At 42.7% G+C, this 24,008-nt stretch overlaps 1 protein-coding gene across 1 annotated transcript in view; it reads left to right on the top strand.

Moving 5' to 3' along the window:
* Positions 1-6,552, top strand: part of LOC128700234 (LIM/homeobox protein Lhx1) — a 44,749-nt gene extending 38,197 nt beyond the window's left edge. Inside the window, exons 3-5 of the mRNA XM_070100653.1 lie at positions 510-744; positions 3,682-3,861; positions 4,600-6,552. Coding sequence (XP_069956754.1) covers positions 510-744; positions 3,682-3,861; positions 4,600-4,649 — 465 coding nt within the window. The 3' untranslated portion in view covers positions 4,650-6,552. The remainder of the gene's footprint in view (positions 1-509; positions 745-3,681; positions 3,862-4,599) is intronic.
* The last annotated feature ends 17,456 nt before the right edge of the window (positions 6,553-24,008 follow it).

Below are 24,008 nucleotides of genomic sequence, written 5' to 3'. Positions count from 1 at the left end.
GCGAAAATTTGTGTATGCAATAATTTGGCAATCAATCTGAACCTAACGAACAAAAAATACATTTCATTGTGTTTATTATTAAATACTGTAAACTTACGTGAAATATATTTAGTTGGATTAGGCTAAGATAAATTGCGTTTGTTATAATAAGGTTAGGCAAGTTTTCTAAGGTTCTTTTAGTATAAAATTATTATTTTTTTTCATTAACATAAATGAATAACAAATAACAAAAAAGGCACAATACCGTGACTGGAACGATACACAAATAACCCACACATAAAAGAGAAGCTTACGACGACGTTTCGGTCCGACGGTCCAAGTCGGGTCGAAACGTCGTCGTAAGCTTCTCTCTTTTATGTGCGGGTTATTTGTGTAACATAAATGAAAACAAATATCTTTAAACATATAAGAGAATTTTTTAGAAAGGACTTAATTTTAAACGAGTTTTTGCTAATTGACGAATTCTACTTATTCGGCACGACATTATACATACTTGTTCCTTTTTGCAGGTGTGGTTTCAGAACAAGAGAAGTAAGGAGCGACGCATGAAGCAGCTGTCCTCTATGGGCATGCGGGCGCATTTGTTCGGGAACCCGCGCAAGCTTCGGGGTATGCGCATGTCCCCCAGCATGGAGGATGGCTTCCCCTACTACGGTGACGCCTTCGGCTACGGTCCCCAGGGCTTCCATGACTTCTTCCCCGGCCAGGGTCCCCCGCCACCCCCAGGCATGAGCTTCCCACACGGTCAGTGGCTGGGGAAGGTGTGCTGGAATGAGAGAATAATATATGGAATGACTGTATGGAAGATAGAATGAGTTAAGGAAAACGGTCAGAGAAATAGAGTTAAGGTGAGATAATGAGCGAGGGGAAAAGTGAGAAAAAAAAGTCTGAAAGTCTGAGGCAAAAAAAAGTAATAAACAATAGTGGAATGAAAGAATGAGAGAAAAATAGAATGAAAGAGGTAGATAAACACACACATACACGAACACAGAAATCTGAGTAAATTAAAAAATCTGCCCGAAGAATGACTAGATGAAGGGCTTTAATCCAAGCAATTCCTGTTCCTTTTCCTTAGATCAAATTTGGTTGATTGCCTGCCTTTACCCAGTGGTTGTATGGTCCCACAATAATACATAGTCACATGCTGAGGTTACCAACCTCACTATGTGACTTAATACATATTTTAATTTTATACATATGTGACCTGGTTATGTGTTTTTACTAATGCACTTTTCGTGATCTCACACACTAACACTGTTCCTTGATGATGTGAGAGATTACGAAAGCATTTAAAATAATACCAATTTTCACTGTAGTGATATTAAGATATTACCTGTTTCTTGTGACCTTATTGCATATTCTGTGTAGCCTGGTTGACCTGGGTAAGAGGCGGAACTCTCTCCAGGTAAACTCCAGGTAAACATGTACAGTTTGTTAGGTAAGACACATATGCAACAGTTAGGTATCTTTATTATGAAACGTTTCGCCTACAAAGTAGGCTTCTTCAGTCAAGTACAGAAAAGTTGATAGAAGCAGAAGATACTTGAAGACGATGTAATCAGTCCATCACCCTTAAAGTTTTGAGGTGGTCAGTCCCTCAGTCTGGAGAAGAGCATTGTTCCATAGTATGAAACAATATGGAACAATGCTCTTCTCCAGACTGAGGGACTGACCACCTCAAAACTTTAAGGGTGATGGACTGATTACATCGTCTTCAAGTATCTTCTGCTTCTATCAACTTTTCTGTACTTGACTGAAGAAGCCTACTGTGTAGGCGAAACGTTTCATAATAAAGATACCTAACTGTTGCATATGTGTCTTACCTAACAACCTGTCGGTATTTTATACCATTTTAATGTTCAAACATGTACAGTGTTTGCCACAAATGGCTACTTCACCTCTACAGAGATAACTACAAAAAGAGTTCTACCAAGTTTGTCAGAGAGAGAGCAGCCACTTCCCGATACTTTGGTAAAACTGGCCATTCCCTTACTTAAAGAACACAAAAGATGTGTTAGCCTTGCCGACACCAACAATGCTCTTTTCTGCCACAGGCAGAGTTTATATGGAGAAAAAATAGGCAAGAGCATTTGCAACGAGGGGTAAAAACGGAGCGGGATCAGTGTAAACTGCAAAGGTTGGAGATGTACTTGCCAGACATGTCATTGTGTGGAAAAAACACCTACATACAGTTCGGTTGATTTATTTTAAGAAACGTTTCGCCCGAAGTGGCTTCTTCAGTCCTAATACAGAGGTAACTACCTAGTGTGAGCCAGTAGGCCTGCTGCAGTATTCCTGCATTCTTATGTTCTAAGAAACGAGTTTATATAACGGCAGGAATCAGCTGGAAAGTCGCGCTAGTAGTAGTTGTAGTAGTGGTGGTGGGATAATAGTAATAGTAGTAGTACTACCCTCGCAGCCGCAGCTTTCCACCTGACTTCTGCCACTACATAAATTCGTTTCTTAGTTATCTCTGTATTAGGACTGAAGAAACCACTCGTGGCGAAACGTTTCCTTTAACAAAAGTCCTGAACTATACATACGTGTTTTTTCCCACACTTTCTCGGTATCACCAGACCATTTCTCATGTGTCAGTATGCCCACTGCAGTGCTCCAAAACACCAGTGGCTAACGCGACGGTCTGGAATTTTGAGACTCTGACCGCGGGTTCAAATCCCGCCCGTGGTATGGTTTGTTTGCAATCGTGTCATTACGATTTCGTGAGGCACCAGCTTCTAGTCCATCACTGTCTTGGTGGCGGTGAATTAATTTTGCCGAAACTTCTTAAATAATAAAACTGCCAGACTTATTTATTATTTTGCAAGTTTAGATTGAGCTAATTCTTTACCGCCAAGACACAGCGATCTGGGCTGTGGCCCAGGCGCCGTGAGGGAGGCCTTGGCTCCAATTGAGTCGAGTTCGGGTGAGGTTATGAGCCTCATACTAACGATAACACCTCACCTCAAACACCAGAGATGCAACGGTGACTCCTGCTGCACTAGTACCTACAAGCTCCCTCTGGGTAAGGAAGGTAGCAAGACGAATTTGTTGATTTTGGCATAACTCGCACCATCGTACACACTTGAAACGAAGACGACGCTTTGTGCCCTCGCCATAGGGCGTCTGTGCAGATTGTAGCTAACTGCTACACCACTTGTACTGAAGAAAACTCACAAGGCTCACCCCCCCCCCTCACCATTGGGGCGCCCCTGCCATGAGGCCGTAAACGGTACCCCACTTGTCAAATTCCGACACTCCTTCAAGATTGTTATTATAATCAAGAGGGAAGCGCTAAACCCGGAGGATTATACAGCGCCTGGGGGGGGGATGTGGAAGGCATTCAGGCTTAATTCGGGGAACTGGAGCACAGATCCAATTCCCTAAATCAAGAACCCCTCACCAACATCAAGGAACCTTCCTTGAGGGGACTCCTTCAAGAGCCAGTAACGGGCCACTATCTGGCAAAATTCCGTGTCAGGACTTTGTTCCTGTCAAATATATTATCCTTATCTCGCTATGACTGAAGAAACCATTCGTGGCGAAATGTTTCCTCAATAAAATATGTTAACAATATATATGAATCTTATTTAACACCAGTTTGTCCTGCCTCCTCACTTTGTGATGTGTTGTATCCTCTCACATCACCGTATAATCTAGTAGTGACCTGCTGGTGTTTTACAGGTCTGCCGCCCTCCATGGAGCAGCCACTGCCCCCTGGGGGACCAATGAGTGACTTCCCAGGGCTGGGTGGGCTTGGGGCTCCCCCTGTCTCCGAGGCGGGGCACTTCATGACTCAGCCCCCTGATATGCTTTCGCTATCGCAGAGATCCTCCCCTGACGGCATGATCATGGCGCATGGTGGTCAGTAGAGGTAGTCTCGTTACTCGTGCATGCTTCTCTCTCATCTGTAACAACATTGAACATTTTCACTATCAACATTAATACATCTAGTTTATGTACTACTCTCTTATTATTACTTTCATAGGCTATTGTTATACCCATAAGGATCGTACATCACCTGGATAATGGGGAGTAATTAGGTTTCATTTAAGGGGAAGGGTAGCTCCATTTTCTTAGATCAAGAGCCCTGCACCAGCATCAAAGGGCCCCATTTAAGGGTCTGTCTGTTTTCGCAACGTCTTCTGAACAGGCAGCGTCCCTTCAAGGAATGGTTTTGATGCTGCTGGAGGGCCCTTGATCTAAGGAATTAGAGCTACCTTCCCGTTCCTTGGATGAAACATACATGTCTACCATTCCCTAGGCGCTACATGACCCCTACGGATTTATCACTCCATATAAAATAATAGATAAAACAGGGTAATAATAACAAAGATAATAAATAATAATGCAGTCCTAGAGATTGCATTTTGTATCTTTCTCCACTGCTGGAGACAATACAACTCGAGTGGAAATTTTAAGGCAATCAGTCCCTCAGATTTGAGAGACGGTGATTATGAACTAGAAAGCCTGTTATGCAGACGATACATTTCGCCAGTAACGATACCCAAGTGTTGCGCAAATGTCTGAGTCATCAACATGGGCCGGTAGACCCGTGATCAGTGCTCCTTTAGTCCCACCTAACAGTCTTCTTTCTCACAGGTCAGAGCGGTAACTTCGATCATCAAGTGAATGAGGGTCTGGTTTGGTGACATGAAGCTGACCTCTGATGACGCCAGAGACCGTGTGAGGTGGTCGGCTGCGACGTCACCGGAGGCATCACCGGGGGCCTCTCCGGGGGCCTCACCGGAGGTCTCACAGGAGGGATAATGCCGCTCCTCTCACGCTACCTTCCAGGACACAAGGGGCCGCCCGCGTCGTCCAGGCGACCCTCCCCAACACCCCCACCGCGACCCCACTCCCCTACCTCCTATTCCCCCATCTCCTACTCCCCCTCCCCCTCCTACTCCGCCCTGGTGGAATGTTCAAAAAAATAGGGAGACGCGATGGCACTTAACTAAAATGTCCTAACTTGTGTGTTAACTAAAGGCTTGAGAAATGGTCACATTGGCGTATATGTTTGATCTATTGCCAGTACTCTAGACCAAGGTGTGTGGCACTCCCGTGTGACGCTCGTGGCCCTGGTGTGGCACTCCCGTGTGACGCTCGTGGCCCTGGTGTGGCACTCCCGTGTGACGCTCGTGACCCTAATGTGGCACTCCCGTGTGACGCTCGTGGCCCTAATGTGGCACTCCCGTGTGACGCTCGTGGCCCTAATGTGGCACTCCCGTGTGATGCTCGTGGCCCTAATGTGGCACTCCCGTGTGACGTTCTAAAACCATCAAAGTGGATCTCTCTAGTACCTGCGGTTACCCAATCTCCTCTTCCTCCTCCTCCCTCGGTACTTGCAGCCTCAACCTTAAAAATAACATTGTGCAAGACAGTGCTGTAATTCTGCATGGCAGTGTCCTCGTAAGGGAGGTTAAAAAAAAAAAGATGGGTTTACACACCAAGTGTGCAGCCAAACTTTGGAAACATCCTCGCTGCTATCCGCTACATCATAAAATAGGCAGTAAATGTTTAATGAGAGCTGGGAGTGGATGGAACTGAAGCCCTGAAGTGGTTTGTGTTTTATGGTAGATGGGAGTTTATAGTGTTGCGTTTTATAGTGGCGAATGTCGGCGCTGAACTGTTGGAGCTGCCAGACACAAAGTTGACTGGAAACAAGGCAGTATATAGACGTTACATAGCGTGGGAATTATCACACTCGCTGCTGTGTCAGGGGTAAACACAGGGTCCTCTTGGGTTGACCACATGCTTCCTAGTGCAAATTCCTGGTGGCATCTTTCGATTAAGACATTAAAATACTAAAAGTGACTACCGCTTAGAAAAAAAAAAGAGGCTTTAAGAATGTGGAAGCAAAATCAGTCAGTGCCCTCCCAGTTTCTTAATGTTCTCCATCCTCTTCAGAGTCTTAAACAACAAGTGGAAGAGCGAGGAGTGTGCCCTCCTGGCGAGGTCGGGTCACAAGGCGTCGCAGAGGTCATGATGTCTCTGTTCTATGTTCCTATGTGTAGGTGTAGCCTGGACGGCCTGGCAACTCGACCCACAATGACAGCCCCACTTCAGCACATCTTCACCATATTTTCCACTAGCTACAGTTTTATATGCTTTCAAAATATAGAACTCATAAGTCTGTGAATGGCGTAAATAAAGAGTTAATTTGTCCTCCGTGAAGACAGTGTAGGTGGTGGTCCAAGCAGTGGGTGGTGTTCCATGACCGGCCAGTTCATTCGAAAACGTCTAAGGTTTTCACTCCTCCCCGCCCTTGAATGCCCTTAGAGAAGCTATTTTGGTATCCTTCACCTCCCTCCTTTCCTCCCCCAGGTCCACTTGTACTCCAGAAAACACGTGAAGATGAAACAGAAGAATGAAACCTGAAACCAGTTTCTCTAAGTCACGTCATGAGTGGAAATATTTCTAACATGAATCATGTTATACATTAGAATGGAGATTGAAATCATATTCCTGTTTGAGTTTGAAACGAACAAAACTAATTTATTTCATTTTAATATCTTTCTGCAGAAAATACTCTCTCTCTCTCCCTCTCTCTCTCTCTCTATATATATATATATATATATATATATATATATATATATATATATATATATATATATATATATATATATATATATATATAAATATATATATAATGAAAACTCCAGTTATCATGATTTTCAAACTGGGAACAACATATGTGGTCATGTCTACCTGACATTCGGTTTTAGTCTCCACATTAAGACGGTTGTCTCAAGTAAGCTTACGCCTTACCCAGCCCCGGATGCTATGGGAACCCGTGTACAACACGGACACCGCATGGAGACAAACACAAGTTACAGAGCAGGCTTTTACTGAGAGACAACTTCGCTCTGTATAGAGGTTTATCAGCAGCTCTACACATAGTAAAACGTCGTCCCAATAAAAGCTTGCGTTGCAACCTGTGTCTTTGCCTTCATGTTTGTCGGTAATCCTCCAGCTATTTTCTCGAGACCGTGTGTTGCTTCACCACTTGCACAATAGGCCAAACTATTTAGCCCCAAAACTCACATCTACACTCATAATCAACCATTAAATAAATAATTACGACTATCATTACGGAGTATCATGAAGAACAGGAAGTGTATACTTAATAAAAATTATCTTTACTGTCCACCTCAAGGAAGGTGCCATGATCCCGCTGAGGACGGAGGCGCAAATTCAAGTATTTGACATCTTCCGCCGAGCCAGATTGCCTCCCACTTCCAGGGCGTTGTATAGCCCCTACGGTTTCAGCGCTTCTCCCTGATCATAATACTCTTCATTGTACCAGAGGGCATTGTTTAACATCTACAGTACGGCTGGAAACATGCACACGATGCAGGAAACCATTCAGAGGGTTAACATCAGCTGCCCTACCCCAGATAGCTCCCACAGAAAACTAGTAGTAAATCTTATGTCTTCATAGTGCATCGATATTTTATTTTGGATGCAGTCGCATTTACAAAAATCACACTGTATAAGAGAGGTTACTGTGTATAAACCCTGAATTTAAAAAACACAACAACGTATATCTACTGAGTACTGTCGGAGATTATAATATTTATCTACAGGGTAATGTTTATCTAGAGTGTATATTGTCCGAATAATTGACATTTATATAAATTGGTGTTTATTGACTGGTTATGAGAAGTAGTACCCAGAAGACTACCAATAGATCTATCTATATTGCAGGAGATATTTTATAACTATTGTCAAACTGAGATGGATAATATTAAGCCATATTTTGCGATACTAATCTATCTGTTATAGCACTAAGCTATGTTGCAATATTGTTTCCATACTGTGCTGCAACATTAAGCTATATGTTGCAAATTCACTGAGTATTAGATCACTCATTATTTAACTGGAAAAGACAGTTAAAGAATAAGTGATGTTCAATGTTTTCTTTCTTGGATCACCCTGTTTGGAGGGTAACAGCTAAGCTAGAAAATAAATCTATGGATCAGCCTTGTCAGCTGGACTAATGTAGGCAAGGTAGCTTCATCACTGCTTGAAACGACCCAACATAATACCAGGTAACTTTGAAATACCTTGACCTGTAAATTGCTTTAACTACTTTCAACCCTCTGAATAATATTTTTGTCTTAATAAACTTGCTACTACAACCTGACCTCCGACTTAAGTGTTCAGCAATGATTATTTTACCAGACAAGCCAAGCATACAATAATTTTTGCTATAACTGCGGGTGGGTGATAAGCGTAACACCTAACACCGTGGTGTCGGGAGATGATGATGATAATGATGACAGCGGTGCTGGAAGATATATTGATAGCAATTATAGTGGTGGAGGGTAAACGCTAGTTCTTGTGATGTCACTGTGGCTAGTCGAGTGTACCATCGTTTCTACGTAGTCACCTTTCACCTCTACATAAACACACACACACATTATATATATATATATATATATATATATATATATAAAGAGGAGGCAGTTAGGGTAAGATATAAACAGCTATTGGAGGATAGATGGGCTAATGAGAGCATAGGCAATGGGGTCGAAGAGGTATGGGGTAGGTTTAAAAATGTAGTGTTAGAGTGTTCAGCAGAAGTTTGTGGTTACAGGAAAGTGGGTGCAGGAGGGAAGAGGAGCGATTGGTGGAATGATGATGTAAAGAGAGTAGTAAGGGAGAAAAAGTTAGCATATGAGAAATTTTTACAAAGTAGAAGTGATGCAAGGAGGGAAGAGTATATGGAGAAAAAGAGAGAAGTTAAGAGAGTGGTGAAGCAATGTAAAAAGAGAGCAAATGAGAGAGTGGGTGAGATGTTATCAACAAATTTTGTTGAAAATAAGAAAAAGTTTTGGAGTGAGATTAACAAGTTAAGAAAGCCTAGAGAACAAATGGATTTGTCTGTTAAAAATAGGAGAGGAGAGTTATTAAATGGAGAGTTAGAGGTATTGGGAAGATGGAAGGAATATTTTGAGGAATTGTTAAATGTTGATGAAGATAGGGAAGCTGTGATTTCGTGTATAGGGCAAGGAGGAATAACATCTTGTAGGAGTGAGGAAGAGCCAGTTGTGAGTGTGGGGGAAGTTCGTGAGGCAGTAGGTAAAATGAAAGGGGGTAAGGCAGCCGGGATTGATGGGATAAAGATAGAAATGTTAAAAGCAGGTGGGGATGTAGTTTTGGAGTGGTTGGTGCAATTATTTAATAAATGTATGGAAGAGGGTAAGGTACCTAGGGATTGGCAGAGAGCATGCATAGTTCCTTTGTATAAAGGCAAAGGGGATAAAAGAGAGTGCAAAAATTATAGGGGGATAAGTCTGTTGAGTGTACCTGGTAAAGTGTATGGTAGAGTTATAATTGAAAGAATTAAGAGTAAGACGGAGAATAGGATAGCAGATGAACAAGGAGGCTTTAGGAAAGGTAGGGGGTGTGTGGACCAGGTGTTTACAGTGAAACATATAAGTGAACAGTATTTAGATAAGGCTAAAGAGGTCTTTGTGGCATTTATGGATTTGGAAAAGGCGTATGACAGGGTGGATAGGGGGGCAATGTGGCAGATGTTGCAAGTGTATGGTGTAGGAGGTAGGTTACTGAAAGCAGTGAAGAGTTTTTACGAGGATAGTGAGGCTCAAGTTAGAGTATGTAGGAAAGAGGGAAATTTTTTCCCAGTAAAAGTAGGCCTTAGACAAGGATGTGTGATGTCACCGTGGTTGTTTAATATATTTATAGATGGGGTTGTAAGAGAAGTAAATGCGAGGGTCTTGGCAAGAGGCGTGGAGTTAAAAGATAAAGAATCACACACAAAGTGGGAGTTGTCACAGCTGCTCTTTGCTGATGACACTGTGCTCTTGGGAGATTCTGAAGAGAAGTTGCAGAGATTGGTGGATGAATTTGGTAGGGTGTGCAAAAGAAGAAAATTAAAGGTGAATACAGGAAAGAGTAAGGTTATGAGGATAACAAAAAGATTAGGTGATGAAAGATTGAATATCAGATTGGAGGGAGAGAGTATGGAGGAGGTGAACGTATTCAGATATTTGGGAGTGGACGTGTCAGCGGATGGGTCTATGAAAGATGAGGTGAATCATAGAATTGATGAGGGAAAAAGAGTGAGTGGTGCACTTAGGAGTCTGTGGAGACAAAGAACTTTGTCCTTGGAGGCAAAGAGGGGAATGTATGAGAGTATAGTTTTACCAACGCTCTTATATGGGTGTGAAGCGTGGGTGATGAATGTTGCAGCGAGGAGAAGGCTGGAGGCAGTGGAGATGTCATGTCTGAGGGCAATGTGTGGTGTGAATATAATGCAGAGAATTCGTAGTTTGGAAGTTAGGAGGAGGTGTGGGATTACCAAAACTGTTGTCCAGAGGGCTGAGGAAGGGTTGTTGAGGTGGTTCGGACATGTAGAGAGAATGGAGCGAAACAGAATGACTTCAAGAGTGTATCAGTCTGTAGTGGAAGGAAGGCGGGGTAGGGGTCGGCCTAGGAAGGGTTGGAGGGAGGGGGTAAAGGAGGTTTTGTGTGCGAGGGGCTTGGACTTCCAGCAGGCATGCGTGAGCGTGTTTGATAGGAGTGAATGGAGACAAATGGTTTTTAATACTTGACGTGCTGTTGGAGTGTGAGCAAAGTAACATTTATGAAGGGATTCAGGGAAACCGGCAGGCCGGACTTGAGTCCTGGAGATGGGAAGTACAGTGCCTGCACTCTGAAGGAGGGGTGTTAATGTTGCAGTTTAAAAACTGTAGTGTAAAGCACCCTTCTGGCAAGACAGTGATGGAGTGAATGATGGTGAAAGTTTTTCTTTTTCGGGCCACCCTGCCTTGGTGGGAATCGGCCGGTGTGATAATAAAAATATATATATATATATATATATATATATATATATATATATATATATATATATATATATATATATATATATATATAGGTAGTAGGTTGGTAGACAGCAACCGCCCAGGGAGGTACTACCGTCCTGCCAAGTGAGTGTACAACAAAAGCCTGTAATTGTTTTACATGATGGTAGGATTGCTGGTGTCCATTTTTCTGTCTCATAAACATGCAAGATTTCAGGTATGTCTTGCTACTTCTACTTACACTTAGGTCACACTACACATACATGTACAAGCATATATATACACACCCCTCTGGGTTTTCTAATATTTTCTTACTAGTTCTTGTTCTTGTTTATTTTCTCTTACCTCCATGGGGAAGTGGAACAGAATTCTTCCTCCGTAAGCCATGCGTGTTGTAGGAGGCAACTAAAATGCCGGGAGCAAGGGGCTAGTAACCTCTTCTCCTGTATATATTACTAAATGTAAAAGGAGAAACTTCGTTTTTCCTTTTGGGCCACCCCGCCTCGGTGGGATACGGCCGATGTGTTGAAAGAAAGATATATATATATATATATATATATATATATATATATATAGTCATTCGGATACTATTTATTAATGAGAGGCATTTAATAGGAGGTAATTAAGAGTTAGTCATTCGTGTGGGGTAATCTCTAGTTAAAGTAATTAGCAGAGATGGTTAATTGAAAATAATGCACAAAATCACATTGACCTTGCAGTGACCTTCAGATTTAAAGTACATTATTATGATTATAGGGTAGCTTCAATCCAAAGTCCTTTCTCAGCATCAAAACCACCTCACCTCTCTTTTGAAGGTCAGCGCTGCTGGCACGTAATCACGAGTTCGATTCCTGAGCAGGGCGAGACGTAGTAAGGGAAGCTTTCCGCACCACCTGTTGCCCTCTGTTCATCTACTAGTAAATAGTAGGTAGTACCTGGGCGCCTCCCGGGGGTATGGTCACATGCTTGCCTGAAGGCACCTCCAGGACCTCGGTGCTCCATGACCTCCCTCCCTGATACCCGTATACCCTACCATCAGAACTACTGCTATCATAACTACTACCGCCACCACCATAATTATCACCACCATTACTATCATAGCTACCACCATCATTGCTATTACCATCATTACTATCACCCTCGACTATCATCATAATTTATATCATGACTAACACCACCGTCATCTCAACCTCCCTTCCCCCCACTAATGATACTACCACCACCATCTCCAATAACCTCAACACTACCAGTAACACCACTTCCTCAGTCACGTCTAAGCTCAGGATGAAAGCTAGAGAGAGTCTGGGAACAGGTCGGAGAGAGTGTGTGGTTCGTTTTGTTGTTGGTCTCAGGACCTACATTGCTGACGCCTCTCCGTCAAGACGTCTATTATATACACGGGAAAGTGCTAAATACGTTGTGGTCTTACAGGGCCTGAGGAATGGGACGAAATCAGAATAGATCCAACGAAACACAAGATAGATCCATCAGCATAATCACCCACCTCCCTTCCAGGACCGTTTTAAACATAGTTTTATCATATTTTTTTTTCTGCTCGTATTGTCTACACTTGTGCAGATGTTTCTCAAACGATGGTTGAAACGCTGTAAAAGAAACTAGATGAGAGAGATACAGTGAAATTATCATGGCAAATCATTAAACACATAGGGGTTATAAACATCTTATTTCGCAGTTTTTTCGACACAGTAAGGTGCTCTGGGAGAATCTGGAGAAAGATACTGGTATACAGAGATGAACAGATTGGAAAGATCATGGATGAAACTCCGACAGAAACAGAGATAGAAGAAAGATGATAGAAATTCTGGGAAACGTGTTAGGTGAGATGACGGAGATGCTTTAGAGATACTGCGAGATACGCTTAAGAATTTGAAAAAAGATGCCGTGAGGATGTTTATATAGAGGTATTTATAACAAAGAAAAACCTTTATACAATTTTTCATACACTAGTGGATGAAACCTCATACAAGTAACATTCTTTGTTATACGTATTTTTACCCAGGGATGCTCGTATATTCAACTTGTGTATTCCAAGTGATCAAGATGCAAGAACCGAAACGTCTTCAGTAAAGGTGCCCTAAGTGAATGCATTCATGTCCATTTCCCTCAAGATGGAGAGTTCCTGAGATCAACTGCGAGAGCGATACCCGAGATGAAAGATACTGGGAAAAATGGGAGAGAGACGGTAGAAGAGACAGCAGGTAAGATGCAACACGGAGGCTGTGCCGTGGCCGGACACGACAAAAACACCACCGCCCAGGGCGACCCAACAGTTGTCGTCTGCGGCGGTGGTGTTCGATCGGGTGGTCGAGGGAGGACTGGCAACCCCACGACCTGTCTCCTTCCCCTTTACAGACTTGGCAGTTTTGTTGTTTCAGTAAGAAAATGGGGGAATTTGAAGTAGGATTTAAACGAGGTCATCCACCTAGAGAATACATTATGCTGGTTAAATCTACAGGGAATTAAATTGTGCCTTGATATAGGTAAGGGGGCTTTTGAATTCAAGGAATTTAAAGCTACCATCCCCTTAGATCAAACCTGATTACTTCCCATACCACGGGTGTTGCAGGATCCCCATACGGATTTAGCACTCATCTTTAAACATGATAAATGACGTGAATTTTATCTTAAATGGAAACAAAAGCTAGCTATGTTTCCCTGTCATACTCCATCACACAGAATGTCAGACTGAGGTAAGAGGCTTCGGTAAGGTGATGAGGCTATCGTCAAACATTCCACCAAATGTGCAGTAGTAGCTACGGCAGCTTCAGATGTTTAGACATGACACGTGGGACCATACATCATATTACCAATAATAGTAAAGACACGTTGCAAAGCAAGCTTTTATACAACGTTTCGTTCTCGATAGAGCTCTTAACAGAGCGAAACGTTGCCCCAAATAAAAGGTTGATCTACGGTAAAAGTGTGCTTTCTTCAGGGTGTCTGAGGATGACGTAGTCAGTTCCCTGATGAGAGACGAGAGCTGTGGTGGTAACTCTTGTTCACATGACGGAGGCGCCACGAATTTAGTTTATGACAAACGCTGCACTAATTACAGTAATTTAAAATATAATGGCATACTTCCGTCATATAATTAATAAAGATAGATCTTAGACAAACGTACACGCGAACACATGCGCGACAGCACTCTCGAACACACGCTAAGGCGCATTATTATACTATTCCCGCAACAGGATTAGCGCTTCTCTACGAATATTATAGTATTCAAAGTGACGATATATTATCATAATTTCACAAAGAATAGCGAGGAAAGTGATGTTTGCGAGACGGATACAAAAGATTTTGCGGGCGGCAACGTAGGTGAGGTAGTCTAATACCTCATCCAAGCAGGTGGTGGTCCGTGCACCACCTGGCCCCTCCAGCCACCTACCGAGTACATACGTCCGTACAAACATACGCACACAGTGTACGTTAGCAAGATGATTTAAAACAAGCTGAAGATGGTTTTGATATAGCCAGACAATGTCTTATTAAATGGTACAGTGAAGGGGGAAATGACTGGGAGGATGCATGTTGGATGGTGGGCGTGACAGGGTGGACTGTGGGTGGCCGAGACTACCACTTTATCTGGCAGTGATGTGGAGGTTATGACGCTAGTTTGATTCCCGATTACAGAGGCATGTGTATTTTATATATATATAATATATATATATATATATATATATATATATATATATATATATATATATATATATATATATATATATATATATATATATATATATATATATATATAATGTATGTTATGCATATATATCTCGTGTGTGTGTCTCACCGATCTCGTAAAAATCAAATATCAGTATAACCCAAAATAAGAAATGATTGTCAGATGTTTACGTAACAGCTACTGTTATATCATCACAGTAAAGTGGGAAAAAAAGAGGAAATATACTGGTCTCAGACCTAAGAAGCAAATGCAGGACTGGAGGTGGGAAGCAAAGTGCCTGCATTCTCAAAATTGGGTGGTGGAGAATGTTGCAGTTCGGAAAGTCGTTTGGATTGTTATGTCTGCACACTTTTATTGAGAGAGCTATTGAATGATGGCGATTTTTTATTTCTGGGGGGGGGTGCACCCCAACCCCGTTTCGGTGAGAGACGGATATTCCGTTAAAAACTGATTTGTGATAAAATTTTAAGAGATTATATTAAAAATTATGGATTAAAATACATAAAAAAATGAACACATTAGTTTCCTGACTCTACAAAGAACTTGTTCAACATGTTCAGTAAATTCAGCTACTTAAACTATTTTCGGAACTGTTTCTCTGAGACATTGCAAAATAGTTACTTAAGGAAGGTAGTTGATGGATGAATAGTTAAGCCGCGCGCCCTTTGAGGTATACCAGTGAGAGGCCTTGCATGTGTTTCCAATCTTTTCTTACTTCCGCATCCCAGCCAAGGGTCAGGCTTGTCACTCATACTGAAAGTAAGTCACACTGGGTTATCCTAGGTTAAATCTTGGTTTATCCTAGCTTAAATCTGGGGTCATCCTATATTAAATCTACATAATGTGCCCCTGCATGCCTAAAACATGTACGTGCTCTCAGAAATATGGTGCAAATTTATATTACTGACTGAACATGTGCAGATATGCCTGAGTAAAATACATGCGCACACACAATTGGGTGATCCTAATTTAAATTCTACCTAACTTACTGTATAAACAAATTGTAAAACATTCAAATCACATACGAGGCCTAAATAAATTAAGAAATCACGGTGAAGGAACACACGGTAGCATTTATTTATTAAAGAATCCCCCCTCCACCTCAGCCCCCCCTCATTCCCCCACCCATCGCCTGTATCATTATGTAATCTTCCATAGATGTTTTAAGTTGATTGTAAATAATGTCTGTATATATTTCTGTATCATCACTGTCTAAATGTCATATATTGTATATTTAAAATAATTATTGTGACCGGAATAAAATGTTGGACAATGGTTTATTTTGACTGTCCTCCACTGTATGTCCAGTATCTTCCACAACACGACCAGTACCCTTCACAACACGACCAGTACCCTTCACAACACGACCACTAACCTCCACAACACGACCACTAACCTCCACAACACAACCACTAACCTCCACAACACGACCACTAACCTCCACAACACGACCACTAACCTCCACAACACGACCACTAACCTCCACAACACGACCACTAACCTCCACAACACGACCACTAACCTCCACAATACGACCACTAACCTCCACAACACGACCACTAACCTCCACAACACGACCACTAACCTCCACAACACGACCAGTACCCCCACAACACGACCAGTACCCCCACAACACGACCAGTACCCTCCACAACACGACCACTAACCATCACAACACGACCACTAACCTCCACAACACGACCAGTAACCTCCACAACACGACCAGTACCTCCATAATAAGTCCAGTACCCTCCACAAGATTTTCAATGTCCTTCGCAACTCGTCAAGTACCCTCCTCATTATTATTATTATTATAATCAAAAAGAAGCGCTAAGCCACAAGGACTATACAGCAGTACCCTCCTCAGCACATTAAATCTCCTTGGCGGAGCTCCGTCAAGCACCCTCCTTCACACATTAAATTGTATCAACACCAGCATCCTCAACTTCTTGCTATGGTGACTAACAGAATAATGATTTGACGACTTGAAACTTTGCCGAAAGGATGAGAATCATGTTAAGAATTCCATGTCCTGTTAATAGAATGCGTTTGATATGCTAAACTACCATAATATTCCTAGCATCATGAGCCCTATTAAAGAAATGTCTTCACTGGTATTAATATCTAGAGGCAAACCCACATTAACCCTTGCACACACGTCCTCCAAACCATCATTGTAGCAGATAACCATCGAAATGGATGCTGACAACTGCAAAGAATCTCGCAGTGAATGAAGAAACCTATTATATGCCAATACAACAGCAACACTTCACTGCATCTTGGGATATAATACCTTGCCTTGTTTCCCACAGGACCTCGTTGGATTACAATCCAAAATTCTGAAGGAAAGAATTATTCTTAAATTAGTACATTCATGGGAGGGAGAAGGTCAGACCCAATTCCTTGGATCAAAACCCCTCACCGGCATCAAGAAACCTTTTTTAACCCTTAAACTGTCCAAACAAATTTACGTTCACATGCGTAGTGCTCCAAAAGTAGATCTACGTTTTTTTACATATTTTCGAATATAACAAAAGAAACGTAGATCAAAGTTTTTTTTTACACGTTTTCAAATGTAAAAAAAAAAAATGATTACATTTTTTTACATACTTTCAAATGTTGAAAAAAACGTAGATCTACGTTTGGACAGTTTAAGGGTTATTAATCACCGAACATTCTCTCCCAAAGTATGTTTACTGGTGGCTCCCTCCACCAACCCACCGATGTAGAAGCTGGTAGCACCTCCTCCCTAGAAACTGAGTCCTACTGCCCTACATAAGTAATTTAGATTTCCAGTCTTCAAACTCCATATTATTAGTCACTACTTTCTGCTGCTCTCACCTGCACTACCTTGATTCACACACACTGACAAGTGCCTTTGACAATTCATAACTCACACACACACACACACACACACACACACACACACACACACACACACACACACACACACACACACACACACATACACACACACACACACACACACACGTGATAAAGCTCATGGAGGAGAGTGGACCTTGTAGCGATCAGCGAATAGGCAGGGCCAGCTGTGAATCGACCCCTTCAACTACAAATAGGCGAGTACAAAAAAAAAGGGTGGCTCAGAAGGGAAGTCAAAGGCTCAGGTGATCAGAGGAAAATGGTTCTGATGAGGAAGAATGGATGGAAGAGCAATGTAAAACGATGGAATAAGAGTGGGAGAGCAAAATAGGCCAGTTTTCTGCATAAATGGAGAAAAGGATGGTGGCAGAGCTTTCTGTAAAATTGGAAGAGGATGGAGGAGGAGAAGAAATGGGAGTCACAAGCCAGAGCCACAGAAGCCAGGATAAGGGCCCTATAATATGAGGTAAATAGGCTGAAGCAAGCTACAGAGCTATTACCCAAAGAAGACATAGCATCTGAAACTGGTACACCCCTAATGAACGAGCAGCCCAACGGGAAGGAAGGAAGGAGACATAACTTACACTAACACCCTATCAGCTCACCTAGCAGGGCCTAGGAATGAAGGAGAGAGCAGTTGGGAGCAGGGATAGTAGTCAGGTAGAAGGTAGAGAGGGGAATAGGTCACAGGCAGAGGCACGACCATGCCACTAAGAGCTACAGGAAAAAAGAAAGAAGACAATGGCCATGTACAAATGGGACCCAGAGACACAGAGGGGAAAGGCAATGGGAGGAAGAGAGGGGAAAGTCCATGTTTATTCATGGGCTTCAGGAGAGCGAGAGGACACAAAACGAAGGCTGGCAGAAAGAAAAACAGGAGATTGAAAACATCATCAAAGAAATAGGCGAGGAGGACATGACCGAGATTGTAAATTTTCAGAGAATAGGGATGTGGGTACTTGAAGGGGAGACATCAGCTGGTCAAGCTGATTCTCAAGACAGAAACAGTGAGGAACAGGATCCTGCAAAAGAGACCATGGCTGAAGGAACTGTCAACATACAAGAGGGTGTTCCTAGACTGAGACAGAACAAAAATAGAACGACAGCAGCTGAGGGAGAGGGCACAGAAGCAAAAGGGGCTAGGAAGAGAGGCAAGGACAGAATCAGCAGAGCACAACCAGAGCAGGGAAGAGCAACAAATGCAAGCACACACAGAACCACCCCTAGAATCCCACTACCAAACATGCTATCCCAACACAAACCACAATCCACACTTACATCCCCCACCCCACAATACGATGTAGAATCCCACAGCACACTGCCAGATCCCCCACCCTCACAGACCCCCAGAACACAGTGTTGGAGAGGAAACTGAAGGTATGGTACACCAACTCTCATGGAATACGAGTAAGTGGGAGGAGTGGCATGAAAGATTCAAAGAGGCATCACCAGACATCATAGCTCTCGCAGAAACCAAGCTCACAGGAATGATAACTGATGCAATCTTTCCAATGCAATATCAGATCCTGAGGAAAGTCAGAGGGGGTGGAGTGGCACTGCTCATTAAAAACTGATGGGATTTTGATGAGATGGAGAGAGGAGACAGAGGAGAAGCAAGAGATTACATCATAGGAACACTTCAGCTTGGAGGTCCCAAGGTGGTAATTGAAGTGATATATAACCCACCACAAAACAGCAGGAGGCCAAGGCACGAGTATGACGAGAGTAATAGAGCAATGGTCAACACACTGGCTGAAGTGGCCAAAAGGGCTCATGCAAGCAGGGCAAAGCTGCTGATTAAAGGGTGACTTCAACCACAAGGAAATTGACTGGGAGAACCTGGAGCCACATAGGGGCCCAGAAATGTGGAGGGCTAAAATGATGGAGGTGGTACTGGAAAGCCTTGTGTACCAACATGTAAGGGATACTACCAGAGAGAGAGAGGTCGAACCAGCGAGACTGGACCTAGTATTCACCTTGAGTAGTGCAGATATTGAGGACATTACACATGAAAGACCCCTCGGGGCCAGTGATCACGTGGTTCTGAACTTCGAATACATAGTAGAGTTACAAGTGGAGAGAGGGAAGCAGGAAGGGCAGGATGAATGAAGCCAGACTACAAGAAATGGGACTACACTGGCATGAAGAATTTCCAGCACAGGGTTCAGTGGGACAGAGAGCTGACAGGGAAGTCAGTAAATGAGATGATGGAATACACATGTGACAACAATATGCAAGGAAGCTGAGGAGAGGTTTGTACCCAAGGGTAACAGAAATAATAAGAAAGCCAGGATGAGCCAGGTGTAGGGAGGCCAAAAAATCAAGTGTGCTAGAGAATGGAAGAGGTACAGAAGGCAAAGGACCCAGGAAAATGAGGAGAGTAATTGTAGAGCCAGAAATGAGTATGCACAGGTAAGAAGGGAGGCCCAATGACAATACAAAAATGACATAGCAGCAAAAGCCAAATCTGACCCAAAGCAGTTGTACAGCCACATCAGGAGGTAAACAACAGTAAAGGACCAGGTAATCAGGCTAAGGAAGGAAGAAGGGGAGATCACAAGAAACAACTGTGAAGTATGTGATAAGCTCAACATTAGATTCAAAGAAGTGTTCACAGATGAGACAGAAGGGACTCCAGAAAGACGAAGAGGTGGGGTACACCATCAAGTGTTGGACACAATACATACAAGTGAGGAAGAAGCAAAGAGGCTGCAAAGTGAGCTAGATACCTCAAAGGCGATGCGGCCGGATAACATCTCTCCGTGGGTCCTGAGAGAAGGAGCAGAGACACTATGTGTACCACTAACAACAATCTTCAACATATCTATCAAAACAGGGCGACTACCTGAGGTATGGAAGACAGCAAATGTAGTCCCAATTTTTAAGAAAGGAGAAAGCCACGAATCATTAAACTACAGGCCAGTGTCACTAAGATGTATTTATTTATTATTTATTTATTGGAACATGATACATAGAAGTACAAGGAAATACAGTGGTTAAGTGTAATTGCCAAAGCCCCTTGTATGCTGAGCATTATGGGCAGGCTTAAAATTAACTTAAGATTAACTAAGCAATGATATATTCAGTGGTAAACATTGTTGTAAACAGTTAACAATTAAGCACAAATGAGTATTTCAAAGACAGGTCATATGATCATTTACTGTGTTGCTGTGCATTCAGCTGAATGGAGTATTCTGTTAGATAATGCAATTAAAAATAACAAAGTTTGATTGGATCACAGGTTAAACATTTATGAGATACAATTATTCAGTATTTATTTGGTTGTGGGTAAGTGATTTTTAAGAAGAGACTTGAATTTATAAACAGTGTTTCTTTTATATTCACAGGTAGTGAATTCCAGATTTTTGGGCCTTTTATGTGCATTGAGTTTTTGCATAGTGTGAGATGGACACGAGGAATATCAAAGAGTGATCTGTGCCTTGTGTTATGGTCATGTGTTCTGTTGAGGTTGGTAAGGAGACGTTTGAGGGGAGGGTTTATATCCAAGTGTTCTATGTATGTAGTAGGTACAATAATAAGTATGGATGTTTTGTATGGCGAGTAGGTTTAGAGTTTTGAATATTGGTGGAGTGTGCTGCCTGTAGTGGAAATTTGTTACCATTCTGACTGCAGCCTTTTGTTGGGTAATTAATGGTCTGAGATGGTTTAGTATGCAAAGTCATGGTGAAGGTTATCAGGAGAAGAGTGGTGGAGCACCTAGAAAGGAACGAGCTTATCAACAACAGCCAGCACAGGTTCTGGGAGGTGAAATCCTGTTTCACAAACCTACTGCAGTTCTATGACAGGGTGACAGCAGTAAGACAAGAGAGAGAGATGGGCGGGTAGAGTGCATTTTCTTGGACTGTAAGAACGCTTTTGACACAGTTTCACACAAGAGATTAGTTCAAAAGCTGGAGGACCAGGCAGGGATAACAGGGAAGGTACTACAATGGATCAGGGAATACCTGTCAAGAAGACAACAACGAGTCATGGTACATGGCGAGGTGTCAGAGTGGGAGCCTGTAATGAGTGGGGTGCCACAGGGGTCAGTCTTGGGAACGGTGCTGTTTCTGGTATTTGTGAACGACACAATGGAAGGAACAGACTCTGAAGTGTCCCTGTTTGCAGATGTGAAGTTGATGAGAATTCAATCAGATGAGGACCAGGCAGAACTGCAAAGGGATCTGGACAAGCTTCAGGCCTGGTCCAGCAATTGGCTCCTGGAGTTCAACCCCACCAAGTGCAAAGTTATGAAAATTGGGGAAGGGCAAAGAAGACCGCAGATGGAGTACAGTCTAGGGGGCCAGAGACTACAAACCTCACTCAAGGAAAAAGATCTTTGGGCGAGTATAACACCAGGCACATCTCCTAAGGTGCACATCAACCAAATAACTGCTGCAGCATATGGGTGCCTAGCAAACCTAAGAACAGCATTCCGACATCTTAATGAGGAATCGTTCAGAACCCTGTACACTGTGTACATTAGGCCCATATTGGAGTATGCAGCACTAGTCTGGAACCCACACCTAGCCAAGCACGTAAGGAAACTAAAGAAACTGCAAAGGTTTGCAACAAGACTAGTCCCGTAGCTAAGGGGTATGTCCTATGAAGAGAGGTTAAGGGAAATCGACCTGACGACACTGGAAGACAGGACAGAGAGGGAGGACATGATACCGACATACAAAATACAGTGGACCCCCGAGTTTCGTGATTAATCCGTTCCAGAGAGCCTGCCGAAGGTCGAAATTCACCAAACTCGAAACCATTTTCCCCATAAGAAATAATGGAAATAAAATTAATCTGTTCCAGACACCCAAAAATATTTTAAAATAAAATAGTTTTTTTCAAATTAAATGAAGATTTACATAATGAAAACAATCAGAAATCAAGTACATGCATTTAAAAAAATAATAATATATTACACTTGCCTTTACTGAAGATTTCTGGGTGGATGGAAGATGGGAGGAGGGGATAGGAGGAAGGTGTACACTATTGTTTGGAAGGAGAATCTCCTTCCATTAGGACTTTAGGTAGCAAGTCCTTATCTGGGGTTACTTCCCTTCTTTTAATGCCACTGGGAACAACTTGAGAGTCACTGGACCCCTGTCGCACAAAATATCCGTCCAGAGAGGTCTTTTTCTGGCGTTTCTTTAAGATTTCCCTGAAGTGGGACACAACACTGTCATTGTACATGTTGCAGATATGGCTTGTTTCAGCTTGGTCAGGGTGATACTTTTCAACAAAACTTTGCAACTCATTCCACATTGCACAAATCTCCATAATCTTTGAAGAAGGCACCTCATCCACTCCCTCTTCCTCCTCCTCTGAAGCAAGTTCCTCGGCTGTGTCTGATGCTGTTCCAATTGAAGCTCTTGCAGTTCGTCAGTGGTTAGCTCTTCCCTGTGGTCCTCCACCAACTCTTCTACATCCCCGTCAAAATCCCTCTGGATCGTGTTCCTCACTTTATTTACCAAAGGGCTTGCACTAGCTTTCCTTGGGTCCATGAAGACTTATTTAGCAGTTGCAAGCACAAAAACAATGGATTATTATGAAATGTATTGTATGAACCCACGGGGTGATGGTCACGTGTTGGTAAACAATGGCACACTGAGCGTGAATGGCGTGGGAGACTGGCTTGGTGTGCGCAGTGACGGGCGGACGGGTACCGGACGGTCGCCGAAACACGAGTCTTTTCACGGAACTCGAGGCCAAATTTTTCCAAATAAAACTCGCCGAAGGTCGAATTTCACGAAAGTCGAGGCTGCCGAAACTCGGGGGTCGACTGTACTGAGAGAAATCGACAAGGTGGACAGAGACAGGATATTCCAGAGAGGGGACACAGCAACAAGGGGTCACAGTTGGAAGTTGAAGATTCAGATGAATCACAGGGATGTTAGAAAGTATTTCTTCATACACAGAGTTGTCAGGAAGTGGAATAGTCTGGGAAGTGATGTAGTGGAGGCAGGATTCATATATAGGTTTAAGAGGAGGTATGATAAAGCTCATGGAGCAGGAAGAATGACCTAGTAGCGACCAGTGAAGAGGCATGGCCAGGAGCTGTGAATCGACCCCTGCAACCACAACTATGCGAGTACACACTTCAACACAACTTTCAAACACCATATGGAAACACTTGTATACTCCTCGTCCTCGACTGTGTCCATGTTACTATAATAATATCTTTATTTACTACAAGTACATGTACAAGGTATACAGTCCTAGCTGACAACAATGACATACTACTATATAGAAACTCCCTTGTTATGCTCTGCATTTCGGGCAAATTAGGTCAGTGTCCCGGGATGCGACCCACACCAGTCGACTAACACCCAGGTACCCATTTTACTGATGGGGAACATACACAACAAGTGGAAAGAAACACGTCCAATGTTTCTACTCTGGCTGGGAATCGAACCCAGGCCCTTGCCGTGTGAAGCGAGAGCGTTATATATAATTGCTTCAGACTCAGTTTTAACTAAACCTGGCAAAGGGCATAAAATTATAAGGGAGTTTTAGTACACTAACTAGTTCACACACAGTCTGGAACAGTGTTCTAGACTATAGAGTTAAACACTAATCCAGGATAAGGG

This window comes from Cherax quadricarinatus, chromosome 74 (assembly GCF_038502225.1).
Source record: "Cherax quadricarinatus isolate ZL_2023a chromosome 74, ASM3850222v1, whole genome shotgun sequence".
Lineage (NCBI taxonomy): Eukaryota > Metazoa > Arthropoda > Malacostraca > Decapoda > Parastacidae > Cherax > Cherax quadricarinatus.
Note: the sequence above shows the minus strand (reverse complement) of the source record. Positions and strands in the feature narration are given on the sequence as shown.